Source organism: Xenopus laevis, chromosome 7S (assembly GCF_017654675.1).
Source record: "Xenopus laevis strain J_2021 chromosome 7S, Xenopus_laevis_v10.1, whole genome shotgun sequence".
Classification (NCBI taxonomy): domain Eukaryota; kingdom Metazoa; phylum Chordata; class Amphibia; order Anura; family Pipidae; genus Xenopus; species Xenopus laevis.
Genome location: NC_054384.1, coordinates 69,120,806 through 69,136,118, shown reverse-complemented (window position 1 = coordinate 69,136,118; position 15,313 = coordinate 69,120,806). Strand labels below are relative to the sequence as shown.

The window sequence follows — 15,313 nt, the reverse complement described above, 5'->3', positions numbered from 1 at the left end:
ACATTACATTACATAACACATGGTTACCGTAAGGCAAACAATTGAGAGGCATTCTTATTTTGTGCCTTCCTTAAAATCCCCCACATCTCAATGTTGTACTCATTGCAATAGAGCTCTGAATTCTAATAGTGATAGGATCCATTATCTAGAAAGCTCCATATTACAGGAAGGCCATCTCGTAAACTCCATCTTATTCAAATCATTCAATTTTTTTCCTACTTTTTGTCTATGTAATAATAAAACAAAATCTTGTGCTTGATCGAAACCATAAGCAACCCATAGCGTAAAACAAGTCTTATTGGGTTTACTTAATGTTATGTACGCGCACCCTGGTGGTCTAGTGCCCGACATTGTGTTGTGGTGCGAAATTTGAACGCATTTAAATTTAAAGGGGCTTCTGGCTGGAAGTGATTGCCCATTGTTAGGTCTATTTCATTAGTTCCTCGGTGCGTTTTGTCAGTGTATTTGATCCTGCTATTGACCCTTGCTTGCCTGACTACTCTGAACGCTGCCAATCCAGACCCTTGCATACCTGACTACTCTGAACTCTGCCAATCCAGACCCTTGCCTGCCTGACTTTTCTGCACTCTACTGATACCAAACATTGCCTGTCTGACCTTGCTTGAACTCTGCCTGTACCGACGCCGGCCTGTCTGACCACGATATCCTGTTTTGATCCTTGTAAAGTTAGTGTTGCCTTCCGTCCTAAATCCTTGATAACGATTGTGGCCCTTTGCTTGTCCAGAACTCTTGCTTGGCTCCTCTCTTATTAAGACCTGGCGGCATCTGAGTAGCTGAGGGCTCCTCCCGAGGCCAAAGGTGGCTGCTACAGGCGGAAGCAGAGCCGTGACCAGGGAGTTACATTAAGTAGTAGAAACAATAACCTGCCAGAAAGCAGTTCCATACTGAAGTACTGGCTCTTTCTGAAAGCACAGGATCAGGCAAAATGGGATGAGATGACTGCCTACACATCAATATTTACAACTAAAAAAATTCACTTGTTGGTACAGTAATAACATTTTATATGGTAGAGTGAATTATTTTCAATGCAAACAATGTAATTTAGAAATAAAAACTACACCATAAAAATAATGACATAATCCCTTGTGGAATTCTTATGTGGAAAACTCTAGTTCCCAAGCAGTCTGGATAACAGATCACATACCTGTATTAAAGTGATACTGATACTAAAAATGTTTTTTCAAAATATGAAAAGTTACCTATATGTCATGTTGATCGTTTTTCGCTGTCAGTTGGAGTTTCTAATTCTAAGACTACTGCTGCACAGATATGGCAGCTCCCTCATAGGGAAAAAAGGGGGTAAGAAAGGTAATGTAAAAGCATCAGGCAGATACTTTTAGGCTTGTGACACACGGGCAGATTCGGGGAGATTTAGTGCAGGCGACTTTTCATTATATCGGACGGAAAGACACAAAGGCATTTCGGGGAGATTGTTATCCAGAAGAAGAGACGATTAGTCGCCAGGCGACTACATCTCCCTGAATCTGCCTGTGTGTGTCACAAGCCTTATGGTAAAATTATAAATTGCATGCAAAGATAATGTTATGATAGATTTTTAGATAAAAAAAAAGTTTTTTTTTCCAGTGTCAGTAGCTCTTTAATTACTAAAGACTGCAAAATGCTCCACACAATAAGATTTTTTTTTCTGTAAAGCATCAGCTGCTCTATTTCATCAACTTCCACAAGGTGGTAAAATGTTCAAATCATTTCCAATTGTTATCTCTAAGCAGCAATGAAGTAGTTATCCAAATGTGCTTTTCATTCATTTTAAGATGTTTGCAATCCATGGCACCCTTCACAAATAACACCTTTTCTGTACAGTGTTTCAGCTTATTCTGATACTTATTTACATAAGTACTATTCATGACTTTAAAAAGTTTTCTAATATTTTTTCGTATACATTACTCCACAGCGTACTAGCAACGTGCGGTCCACCTTCTTTAAAGACTGCTTGTATGAGGTGTTTGATGATCTTGAGTCAAAGATGGAGGACTCTGGAAAACAGCTGTTACAGTCAGTGTTACAACTAATGGAGCACGGAGCCCTTGTTTTAACTACTAATTTTGACAACTTGCTTGAAATATATGCCATTCATCAAGGAAAGCAACTCGAATCATTAGACTTGACAGATGAAAAACAGGTAAGAATTTTTTTGATGAGAATGTTTGAAGATTATTTTTTAGAATATTTCTAATTGCCTCTTCTGGTCCTAAATTTTTTCAAGTAACAGTAACATCAAAAAATAAAAGTGTTTTAAAGAAATAAAAATATAATGCAGTGTTGCCCTGCACTGGTAATACTGGTGTGTTTGCTTCAGAAAAACTAATATTGTTTATTTAAATAAGCTGCTGTGTAGCAATGGGGGCAGCTATTCAAAAGAGAAAGGGCTCAGGTTATACAGCAGATAGCAGATAAGCTCTGTAGAACATAATGATGTTATCTGATATCCACTATTTAACATGTGCCATATAGCTTTTTTCCATTTTCCACCATTGCTACACAGCAGCTTGTTTATATGAACTATAGTAGTGTTTCTGAAGCAAACACATCAGTTTTACTAGTGCAGGGCATGATATTTTCATTAATTTAAAACACTTTCATTTTTTGGTGTTACTGTTCGTCTAAATTCTTTCACCTTACAAAATTTTTACAAATAATTTTCTATCATGTTGGTTAAGCAAAATAAACCTATACTATATCAAATATTTAAATCCTGTTTCTTTCAGTCTTGGAATTCACTATGACAGGAAGCAGATAAGTGCCATCTTGTGGACACTGTTATTAAATCAAGCTTTGCATCATGCCAAAACTTTTTTATGGGATATCATATGCCGATGGACTTGCGAAGAAAGGGGCAATGTGAGGAGTGCAGTGACATCTATTAGCAAGAATAGAAAGTTGAAGATTTTAAAATAATTTTGTGGATGTTTTAACAAAAAAAATTGATTTGTTTCATGTTTAATTTGAAAAAGTACTTTTATTATGAGGCTTTTTTGTGTCTGGCTGACTGTTCCCCTTTAACATAATCCAGAATAAGGCAAGAGTTATTGAACCCCACTGTAAACGATATTATCGTTGTTACTGCTTGATAAAAAAATTACTGGCCCAATATCGTCCTTGGTCTTCCCATATACATATGTTTCCTAATATTTTATTTGAGTGGGCATGTTGTCTTATACACATAGATAAAGGTAAAAGCATGTATACTACAAAATCAGAAAGGCAGTTCAGATACGGTCAGACATTTTGGGGCAAATTCACTAAGCCGCGAAGCGCCGAACGCTAGCGTTAGGCATTTTCGCTACTGCGCAAATTCACTAACGAACGCTGGCGTCGTTTCGCTAATGTTACTTCGCAACCGTACGCCAGGTGAATCTTCGCTAGCGACGAAACTACGCAAATTCACTAACTTGCGCAGTGTACTGAACGCTACCTTTTACGCTAGACTTCCTTCGCCACCTCAGACCTGGCGAAGCGCAATAGAGTAGATAGGGATTGTTTAAAAAAAGTCAATTTTTTTTCTAAGTCCCAAAAAACGCTGGCGTGTTTTCTACATGATGGCTGATAGGCTGAAAAAGATCGAAAAATTTTTGGGGCTCCCCTTCCTCCCCCCTACATTTCCTGTGGGCACATGTGTAGGGCAAAATAAAATTTTTATTTGCAGATTTGAAGGTTTTCTAGGCATTTGTAGTGCAGATACGTGTTCCTCCATTGAAATTTGAATTTCGCGCCGTATGCAAATTAGCCTTCGCTAGCGTAACTTCGCTTTATATAGCGAATCAACGCTAGCGCAACTCCGCAACCTTACGCTACCCCTGTGCGCAACTTCGGATTTTAGTGAATTTGCGGAGCCCTGGCGAAACTACGCCTGGTGAAGTGCGGCGAAGTTGCGCCTGGCGCAACTTCGCATCTTAGTGAATTTGCCCCTTTGTGCATTTATAAACTTGAAAGAGGAAATAATTCAGAAACTGTAACAAATAACCCTGTTGCTAAGAATAGGACATTCTATACTATACTAAAAATAAACTTCAATGTGAACAATTTCTTTAGGATAAGCATGTGTTATTACTAGGGATGTCGCGGACTGTTCGCCCGCGAACTAATTCGCGCGAACATCGACCGTTCGCGTCCGCCGAATGTTCGCCAATTTGGGTTCGCCTTAGCTGGCGCTTATTTTTGCCCTCTCACCCCAGAGCAGCAGATACATGGCAGCCAATCAGGAAGCTCTCCCTCCTGGACCACCCCCACACCCCCTGGACCACTCCCCTTCCATATATAAACTGAAGCCCTGCAGCGTTTTTTCATTCTGCCTGTGTGTGCTTGGAAGAGCTAGTGTATGGAGAGAGCTGTTTAGTGATTTGAGGGACAGTTGATAGTAACTTTGCTGGCTAGTAATCTACTTGATCCTGCTCTGTATTGTAGGGACAGAACTCTGCAGGGATTTGAGGGACAGTGAGTTTAGGTTAGTTAGCTTTGCTGACTAGTAATCTACCTTCTACTGCAGTGCTCTGTATGTAGCTGCTGTGGGCACTGCTTCTGATCTCATCTGCTGACTGCTGTAATAACCCAATAGTCCTTGTAAGGACTGCTTTTATTTTCTTTTTTGTTTTTTTACTTTGCTACTATAAGAGCCCAGTGCTATTAGTCTAGCTGTGTTGGGGAGTGGGACTGGTGTGCTGCTCCTAGTAGTTCAGCACCAACCAGAGTAATTTTTTTTTTAATATACATATATATATTTTTTTTTATTTTACTTATCTTACTGTTCTTTAACGTGTCCAGTGCTGTTTGCTATTCTTCATAGTAGTGCACCAATAGTAGTGCACTTGCAGGCATTGTTTGCCCAGTGTGTTCTTCAAACAACTGCCACCTAGCTGTGTGAGCTTGTTCACATTCTGTCTAAATATCAATAATAATACCGTCTCCAGAAACACCACCTGAGTGACGTTTTCCAAGCAGCAATAATATATTCCGTATCCACTGCTGTAGTGTATACGTTGACCTTGCAGGCATTGTTTGCCCAGTGTGTTCTTCAAACAACTGCCACCTAGCTGTTTGAGCTTGTTCACATTCTGTCTAAATATCAATAATAATACCGTCTCCAGAAACACCACCTGAGTGACGTTTTCCAAGCAGCAATAATATATTCCGTATCCACTGCTGTAGTGTATACGTTGACCTTGCAGGCATTGTTTGCCCAGTGTGTTCTTCAAACAACTGCCACCTAGCTGTGTGAGCTTTTTCACATTCTGTCTAAATAACAATAATAATTCCGTGTCCGTAAACATCAACTGAGTGATGTTTTTACAGCAGCAATAATATATTCCGTACCCACTACTGTATACGTTGCCCTTGCAGGCATTGTTTGCCCAGTCTTTAACCAAGTGCCACCTAGCTGTGTGAGCTTTTTCACATTCCGTGTCCAGAAACATCACCTGAGTGACGTAGTGTGATTTCTGCCCTTTACAGCACAAAACGCAGCGCTGTGTCAACAATGTATTTTTCAGATACATTTTTGCCCTTGATCCCCCTCTGGCATGCCACTGTCCAGGTCGTTGCACCCTTTAAACAACTTTAAAATCATTTTTCTGGCCAGAAATGTCTTTTCTAGCTTTTAAAATTCGCCTCCCATTGAAGTCTATGGGGTTCTTGACGTTCGCGAACCGTTCGCATTTTTGACGCAAGTTCGCGAATATGTTTGCGAACATTTTTTCCGCCGTTCGCTACATCCCTAGTTATTACCATTCCAGTACAGGATATGGGCAAAGCATATGAAAATGTACCTTTTAACTTTCAGCTTAATAACCTATGTTTGATAATGTTATCTGAACAGAAGGGTAAAGTGTCACCCAAAACAAAATGCTAAATAACCGAGATTTAAAATATCAGCAATGAGCAGCTTCATCCTTCTCATATTTGTTATTAAGACAAAATAATACATCATGGGCTATTGCCTCTTATGGGAAAAATAATAACTTTCAGCAGTTTTTGCTAATACTAATTTAGTTGGAGCAGAGCCAGGATCTGCAGTAAAATCATTGCTATTATAATAATAAAACCTTTAATTTTAGTCAGCTGAAGGCTCTCTTTGATAAAACATTTTACATAATTGAATTTAACCCTTTTAAAACAGTAGCTCATTATTTCACTTTGATAACATCACAGTAGAGTCGGTCGCTCAAAACAGGAAACCTAATTGGCTGATGACTTCCATTGCCCAAAACAGAACCCTTTAACTGTTGATGACCCGGTTAAACAAACTGGTACAGAACTAAGATGCGCTTCATAGTCTTGTGAACATTTAACATGTGGTCCACTTGGCTGGATTAATGCAACTTGGTGATCAACATATACATTAACTACAATATCTGGTTGCATGTAATCCTGTTGGTTTAATATCCTAACAAACATCAGCTTCTTAAGACTTAAGAGCTGCTGCAATTGCAGCATCTGTTCCCTCAGTGTGGTCATGTAAACAGTTGGAACCAGAAAAGTGAAAATAAAGGGAGCTGATGGAATAATGAAGGATGGGCAAGTGTCATTCTTTGAGACTTTATGAGACAGTTCAATGAACTAACATTTATTTTATTGTAGGTCTTAGAGTGGGCTCAGGAGAAAAAAAAGCTAAGTGTTTTACACATACATGGAGTGTACACAAACCCCAGTGGTATTGTTCTCCACCCAGCTGGCTACCAGAATGTGCTAAGGAACACAGAAGTCATGGTAAGATTGTTTTCAGTTGCATTGATTTCTATTCAGCCCTGCAATATGCATTTACTAGAATTTGTAAGTGATCTGGTTACCCTACAATTGTTATTGTATTGAGGATTAGCTTATAGTAAATCTGAACAACTTCAGTATTATTGCACAGCTATTGATATATTTCAAAAGGGAAAAAATAAATAATTGAAATAATATTGTAAACATAAAACGAGACATGTCTTTTGCATAACATTGATGTAAGGGACATATAACATCCAAAATTGATTATAAATGTGTTTAAAACAACAAAAGACTATAGACCCTAGTTTTGTTAAGAATTCATCTCGCTATACCTTCAAAAATTCCAAAATAAAAATCAGAACCTTTATCCACACCCCCAGTCCGCCTTTACTGCTATCTGACCCAGATACCACACATTCCCCAGTTGGCAGAGCAGGGCTATTCCTCCTAGTAGATTCCAGATTCCTTTATTTGTCAATACAGACTATATAGTTATACAGCGTATCGAAATCACGTTTCACACAGGCCTTGCCCCACCCCATGGTGCATTTGTATTAAGAAAGAGAGAGCATTTGTGGATACACATAGGTGACAGGTGCAGGAAACAGTAAGTTTTTATAATGTTATTGTGTTAAGCAACTCTAATAGTAGTGAGTTTCTACTAGTACCATAATGTTTATCAGTTTTGGTTTTACTCATAGAATTAGGCATAATGGTGTCAGTTGCCTTTTGCTAATCTGTGTCTGAGCTAGTTATGTTTTTCCATGTCTTATTGAAAACTTGTAGGTGATACTTTTTCTTAATTCTATAGTGATTTACAACCTCAGCCCTGAAAAATTCATGTGGTTTGCACGTATGGCTTAGTTGAATCAGTAAAGGTCTGAATTTTTTCTGTAAAGGAATAGTGTTGTGCTATATTAAACAAGCCAGAAAAAAACAGAAATGTAAAATATTCTTTAATACAAATAACGTTACAGGTATGGGATCTGTTATCCGAAAACCGTTATCCAAAAAGATATGAATTACGGAAATGCTGTCTCACATAGACTCCATTTTATTAAATAATCCAAATATTTTTCTCTGTAGTTATAAAACATTACCTTGTACCTGTTCTAAACTAAGATATAATTCATCCTTATTGGAAGCAAAACCAGTCTATTGGGTTTATATTGGGTTTATTTAATACTTATAGGGCTTTCTAGTAGAATTAAGGTATGAAGATCCAAATTACGGAAAGATCCATTATACTGAAAACCCCACGTCCCGAGCATTCTGGATAACAGGTCCCATACTAAGTTACAGGAGCATATTAATAGGGGAGACAAATTCTTTCGTTGACGGGGTAGAGAAGAAAGATGACAATTTGGGCCCTGGCTGATGCAGTGTTTTGCTTTTTGCCTTCAAAGGAGAGTCGTAAAACATTTGCTGAGTGGACAAGTAATTTATTTACTAACTTTAATGTGACTTAGATAAATAGTAGGTTCCTTTTATGGCATATCTTATTGCAGCCTTGTTTACTGTATTTTGAATTATTGCACCTATAAGTCAATCATGAACTGCATAGTTGGGTTGGGAATATTTTTAATTGTTTTCCCCTATAAGCTTCACATACAATAATTTGAAATCCTTGCTCAGATTGCATTTTAACCCAATTATTTCCCCGTGTAGCGAGAGATCCAAAAGCTGTACGAAACAAAGTCGTTCCTTTTCCTTGGCTGTGGTCGCACTGTGGATGATACAACATTTCAGGCGCTCTTTCTGGAGGCAGTGAAACACAAGTCAGACTTGGAGCATTTCATGCTGGTTCGCAGAGAAGATGTAGAGGAGTTCAAAAAACTGAGAGAGAATATGTTGGATAAGGGCATCAAAGTGATTTCCTATGGCACCGAGTACACTGATTTGTCAGAATACTTTGAGAGGCTTGCTAATGAAATCTCTACTAAAGGACACACGGGTATGTCTAGAACTGAGGCATTAAATAGCAATGATATTTTTTAGGGATGCACCGAATCCACTTTCTTGGATTCGGCAGAACCCCCGAATCCTTTGCGAAAGATTATGCCGAATACCGAACCGAATCCGAACCCGAATTTGCATATGCAAATTAGGGGTGGGAAGGGGAAAACATTTTTTACTTCCTTGTTTTGTGACCAAAAAGTCATGTGATTTCCCTCCCCACCCCTAATTTACATATGCAAATTAGGAGTCGGCTAGGCAGAAGGATTCGGCCGAATCCGAATCCTGCTGAAAAAGGCCGAATCCCGAACTGAATCCTGGATTCGGTGCATCCCTAATATTTTTCTGTCTTTCAGTGCCAAAAGAATTTTTACAAATCATTTTCACTAAACAACTAGACAGTTGTTTTTTTAGCATTTAGTGCTATCATACTAAAAACAATATGTCCCGGGGTGCTCAGTTACAACTTGCATATAAAAAAACCTTGAAACTGGCACACCCTTAAAAAACTCCAATCTTTTTATTTGTACCACATTGAGCAAAAGTCCCACATTTCGGTCCACATTAAGACATTTCTCAAGATCCTATTTTTTTTATAAATACAATAATGCCCTCTCCCCAATCGGAGGTCTTAATTGTAATATATGTTATTTTAAAAAGGCTTTTTAAAGATGTACTGACACCAGAAATGTAACTTTTTTTTCACATCTACCATAATATTGTCTTTGCTTTGCTATTGTTCTGGTCTTACCTCCTATGCCTGATGTCTCCCCATTCTGTTGATCTCCCCCTTATTGATTTGACCAAAAGCTTTGAGGGATGTACTTGACCTTGTACACCTTTCAGTGGCGTAACTAGGGAGGAAGCAGACCCCGCAGGTGCGGGGGGGCCCGGGAGGACAGGGGGCCCGCTGGAACCGCCCACCCGGTGTTCAAACAAACTACTATTAGACTTGCAAGTTCCACTCCCTCACTCGTGCTTCCACATACTTCTAGGGGCAGGCCACAGGGAGCATGTGACTTACGTTTTCCAGCTCTTCCTCTGTCTGTCAGCAGTCCCCGCCTATATGTCCGCATAATCATACAAACAGAATAATGGAGGGAGAGGCGGAGAGCAGAACACAGTTGTAACTGGCAGCAGAGGCCCAGGCTGGGCCCGCCTCTGTCAACCGCCCCTCCACTGGGCCCGCCCGCAAGTTCCGCCCACAAGACCCGCCCACACAATGCAGAGCACACAGTATTGGATAGAGGGCAGAGCATGACACTACATCACGGAATGGCCCTGCCCCCACCTCCCAACCACTGAGTTTTATGCAGGGCTCCTGTCTGACTAATGTTGTGATTTAACCCACAGGCACAGGTAGTAAGTAGAGGGACTCGACGGAAGGGTGATTGTAGCTGTATGGCCATTTCTTCCTACTGTACATGTAAAGGTTTCACCACCCAGAACATTTAATGTAGGAAATAGATTCCCTCCTGCCCCCCCCATCCCTTTTAATATAAAATAGGTGGTGAGACTTCAGGAGTGTTACTGTTCTGGCTTAGGCCTCCCTTAAAGTTCCAGCTGCTAAACCACCAATCAACCCACACACACAGGGAGTCTTCCCAGGGTGACACACAGAAAGTCACAGGTAAGTCTTCACATGCATCAGAATCACCAGCAACAGCAAACGCTGGGCACCTACAAATATGTTTGCCTGTGCCACCTTTTCTGGAAAAAAATACCGGTCTTCCTATATATTTATCTTTATTCCCTATTAATAACATTGGGATCATATCACTGGCCTTTCTATATATTTATCTTTATTCCCTATCAATAACATTGGGATCACTGACCTTCCTATATATTTATCTTTAAATATCGACTAGGATAAATTGGGGGGGCCCATATTTTTTTTTTGCAGGGGGGCCCTGTGACTTCTAGTTACGCCACTGACACCTTTCTTTTCACCCTAATCATGGGACATAAGAGTTATGCCTTTTTCTTTTCTTGGTGTTGATATGATATTCTGACTCTGTTGCCGTGCATCCATGAATACACAGATCCCTTTTAGTAAAAAAAAAACTTTATCTCTTTTTTCTTTTTAACATTTTTGTGTAAAAACATCTTCCTAGGATTGTTGTGCCATAGGCTGACACTGTTTATTACAGATCTTTAATGAATAGCAGGCGTTGCTTGGTAAAGCTGACTTTACTATATGAGATATGGTATAGTATAAAAGCATAAAGCATTTTTATATATATTATTGTAGTGTGCCTTTTATAAATGCTGCTGCAATGAGTGACCAGTGGAGAATTTATTGATTTGCACAGTGAGCATTCACAGGAAGACACTGATTTTTTTGAACAGTAATGTGGTGACTTTACAGAAATATGGTACTATAATACTTTATATATGCACTTCCTTTTAGTTTTTATGTTTGCACATTGAGCATTCACAGGAAGAGACTGATTTTTTGAACACTAATGTGGTGACTTTACAGAAATATGGTACTATAATACTTTATATATGCACTTCCTTTTAGTTTTTATTTTTGCACATTGAGCCAGGACAGAGGGGTGCTATTGGAGAAAGCTGCAAGCAACACAAGCTGCAAGTTATAATTTATTCACACTAAAAAGGACTCATGTATAGTGCAGACTGATCTTAGTATAATTATTTGAATATATTTTTTGGTTAGCAGCTTTTGGTCTGAATTTACAGTTTTAGATTTCACCCCAGTTTTACATATATTTCAATAAATTGTATTTATAGAAATGTTTTGTAATTTTAAATCACATGTCACGGAATAAAAAGATCTTATTTAATAAGAGATAGTAGACAAATTTGACCCTGTAGAAATGTTGGAGTGTTTATTTTTGCTAGGAGCCAATGATTGGTATGATAAGGTGTATATGCAGCACTATGTAGCCAATAAGATCATACCCATTATTATCGGGGATGAAGCATTACTAGCAGAGTGGGCAACATGCTAGAAGAGTGTTCTCTTAAGCTTATGGGTATTTTGATTAGGTATAGAAAAAAAGACTTACTTGAGTTAATAAAGAGAGAGAAGATTTTTCAGAATAAATTGGAGGTATACAGCGAGGATGAGGAATGTAAGAAACTTAACTCCATTATGTCACTTTAAGATAATTATGAAAAGGATCTAGTATTGCCCAAAAATTGTAAACTCATGAAGCGATTATTGTGATTATGAAGGAGGAAAACTGAAGGGCAAAACAACACGTCCCCAACATAGGTCCCATAATATTTCACAAAGTTACAGGGTTACACCCAGCTAGAAAGGGAAGGACAGGGTCCATCCTTCACATTATAGTGAGTCTTGTGTTTCTCACTCCAGGCTTCAGCTTCAGTTAGGAACAAATATTAGGTTGGGTAATAAAACCACTAATAGTTTGTGCTGAACAGGGGACTCAAGTTTGCCCCAAGCAGTGGCCCCAGTACATTTTAATTATACATTGATCTGCAGAAATTTATTTGTAAAGTAACAATTAAGAGATAAATTAACAAGAACCAAAGGTGAAGTAGGTGAAGTTCATACCCTTGACCCTGTCATAAAAAGTTTCATGAGGTACAAAAAGACAAAGAGCCTTGTGTACATTAATGAGTGATCACTCATTATTATTAAACAGGTTGTTAAAGGAGGAGGGGTTGTGAAACAGAATAGAGCTGATTAAATGGAATAAGCATGGACAATTCTGTGGGACACAGATACCCTATGAGAAATTAGGATTGGGTCCTATAAACAAATATATTATGGGTTGGAAACACTAATTAAAGGATATCATTTACCAAAAGTACATAAGAGCTTAGTCAAAACCCCCTGGTAGACCAATAAACTTGGGTATAATTTTGATCACCAGTCATGAGTTCTGAGTTTGTGGATTTTTTTCTGCAGCATATTGTATGCAAACAAAAGTCTTATTTACAAGACACGACTGATTTGTTGAAAAAATTTAAAATCATCATATGGAAGTACACCTTTTGTTGGGTTACCTGCAATGTTTCCTCTTGGTACACCAACATCCCACAGGACAAAGGTCTCAGGGCTATTAGGGAAAAGATGGATACATATAGCTCATACCCTGAAACTTTAAGAGAATTTTTGTTGGTTGGCATAAATTTCACCCTTAGCCATAATTATTTTGTTTATGATAATGTGTTCAACATAAACATGGGACAGCAGATTTGCTCTCTCATATGCTAACATCTATGTGGCAGAATGGGAGGACGAGTATATTTGGCAATAAAACACTGGAGGAATTGCTGATGAAGAGACCCAACCCTAAGGTTATAAGAGATATATTGAGTTTCACACCTGGTTCAATGGTGCCTCTCATAAAGTTAAAAAAATCATACAAAGGCATTGGCCTGTATTATGTGCTGATCCAGTCCTGAATGAATTGAAATGTCAATTTTTTTTTTAAAATCAATAACCCTTATAAACTTGTTGGCACCATCGAGGGTATGGGGCAGGCCAAGAAAATGGTTGGTAATTTTGGTTTAAAAGGTATATATAAATGTGGAAAGTAGTCAAAATGCTACTCCTAGTCAGTCAAGGATAGATGGTTTACCAGTTGTCGTTCCATTTATGTAGTGTATTTATTTGTCTGCCCATGCAAATGTGGGTATGACCATTAGGGCAATGGGGACAAGAATTTCAGAGCACATTTGTAACATCAAGGTAGGAGAGGTAGATCTCAGCCTTTCTGTAACTTTATCATCATCATGGGAGCAATCCCACTGGATTAACTTTTAGGTTTGGAAGAGATCCCATCCAATATAAAGGGTAGGGACTGGTTCATCAGGTTAAGACAACATTCTGGCTATTCAAACGGAATACATTGCAGCCATATGGTCTTAACATTGACATTGACTTGGCTGCTTTAATTTTATTTTTTCAAATTAGTTCCCACTTTGACCACTATTTAGCCTCTGGTATAGCTTCTCCCCAGCCAGTGATTCCCTTCATTTCCAATTATTTTGGTATGAATCTTGTTTTAATTGATTGGTTATAGGTATATAGGAATTGATTTCCAGTATTTAAATGTCCCTATTATGCATAATTTGATACAGATAGTTGATATAGATAGATTTTAATGTTTGAAAGTCTGAAATTATTTTATTGGCATTATCAATGGATTCATTATGTGTAAATATCTTATAACTCTTTGTGTATATAGTAGTTGATTTAAGGTATAATTTATGTGGAGAAAAAATATATATGTGTACAATGTGTTAATGTATGAAGGCTGTGTGTGCCTGAGAGGGCTGCTCTGCAATGAAGGGAGAGTTTAATACCAATTAAGCTTCATCAGTAAGGTCTATATAAATACACCAGTAAACCCTCAAAGTAATGCTGCTCAGAGTCCTCTGTCAAAAGACGCACCACATGTCTTTCCTTCTATTGTGTCCACATGGACTTCTGTATCAGACTCCCTGTTTTCATCTTAAACATCCAGGACTTGAGCTTGAGCATGCTCAGTTTGCTCATCTCCCCCACCCTGCTGTAATCTGAGCCCAGGGCTATGAGCAAGCAGGGAGAAACTCAGGCAGGAAGTGATGTCACAGCAAGCTAATATGGTAGCTGCTAGCTTAAACAATCAGAGACAGTGTCTAGAGCTGTTTTCTCAGGTATGGAAAAGCATTCTAAAGATTAAAAATTGTGTTCTAGCTTGCACTGTTGTGGCTAATCTATTGACAATAAACTGCCTTGGTAGCTTTCCTTCTCATTTAATCTTTTAGATACAGCATTCTCCAGGTTGTATTTAATTGCATGGGAAGTCACATGTCACCTGTATAAACGAGCACCCAATTTCTGCCCATAGTCTGTGGACCCTGTCCACGTGGATACGCATGTGTACACACTTTGGCACACATTTCTGATGATTGGATGTGCTCATGGGGGCAAACATAACAGTTGTGCATGCACCCAAATTCCTCCCTCACTTCTTAAGCTTCACTCAGTTGTGCATATGCCTTTACTCACGCGCGCAGGCTGCATCATTGTTTGGAGTTTAATGAGTTTATAAATGTTTATTGTCAGGGGAAATGTTTTATTCTTTTTGCTACTGTGGAAAGGTGACGGTAATCACGCAAAACCCACTCAGCTACAGGTTGATCTACATTGTGATTGCATGCTGTCACCTTAAGGAACATTGTGAATAGCCTGTATTTGGCAACATAATTCTGTTAATTGATTTATTGCATTATTTGGTCTGGTGATTATTTAATGGAGGTTTTTTCTGTTGGTTTGCACAGTGCACTTTATGAGCAGTCACAGGAAGACATATTTTTTGCACCTATACACTAATGTGGTGACTTGTTACTGAAATACTGCACTGTATTAGAGTATATATGTGCTTCCTTTTAGTTTATATGTATGGATGAACAGGTAATCATCAAATTTGCAAGGTAAATGTTACTCCTATAAGGTGCAAAGAAGATTAGCCAAACAACACAGGCTGGTGTAGCGGGGATCTCCCCTGCACGTTTATTTCGTCAAGTGATGTAACGTTTCGGGGGCGTGCCCCTTCATCAGACATGTCTGATGAAGGGGCACGCCCCCGAAACGTTACATCACTTGACGAAATAAACGTGCAGGGGAGATCCC

General features: G+C 38.7%; 1 protein-coding gene across 17 annotated transcripts in view; it reads left to right on the top strand.

Annotated features, from left to right (window-relative positions):
• Positions 1–15,313, top strand: part of fam118b.S (family with sequence similarity 118 member B S homeolog) — a 50,596-nt gene that overhangs the window by 17,198 nt on the left and 18,085 nt on the right. For 16 of the 17 annotated variants that reach the window (XR_005963038.1, XR_005963039.1, XM_041571344.1 and 13 more), the window contains 3 exons: positions 1,934–2,161; positions 6,613–6,741; positions 8,410–8,695. Coding sequence is in view for 15 of the 17 variants with exons in the window: in XM_041571344.1 (XP_041427278.1) it covers positions 1,934–2,161; positions 6,613–6,741; positions 8,410–8,695 (643 nt within the window). In the remaining 2 variants the exon portion in view is untranslated. Of the gene's footprint in view, positions 1–1,933; positions 2,162–6,612; positions 6,742–8,409; positions 8,696–11,221; positions 14,070–15,313 lie in introns of those variants that run through there. The other variant, XM_041571345.1, reaches the window with a different exon arrangement.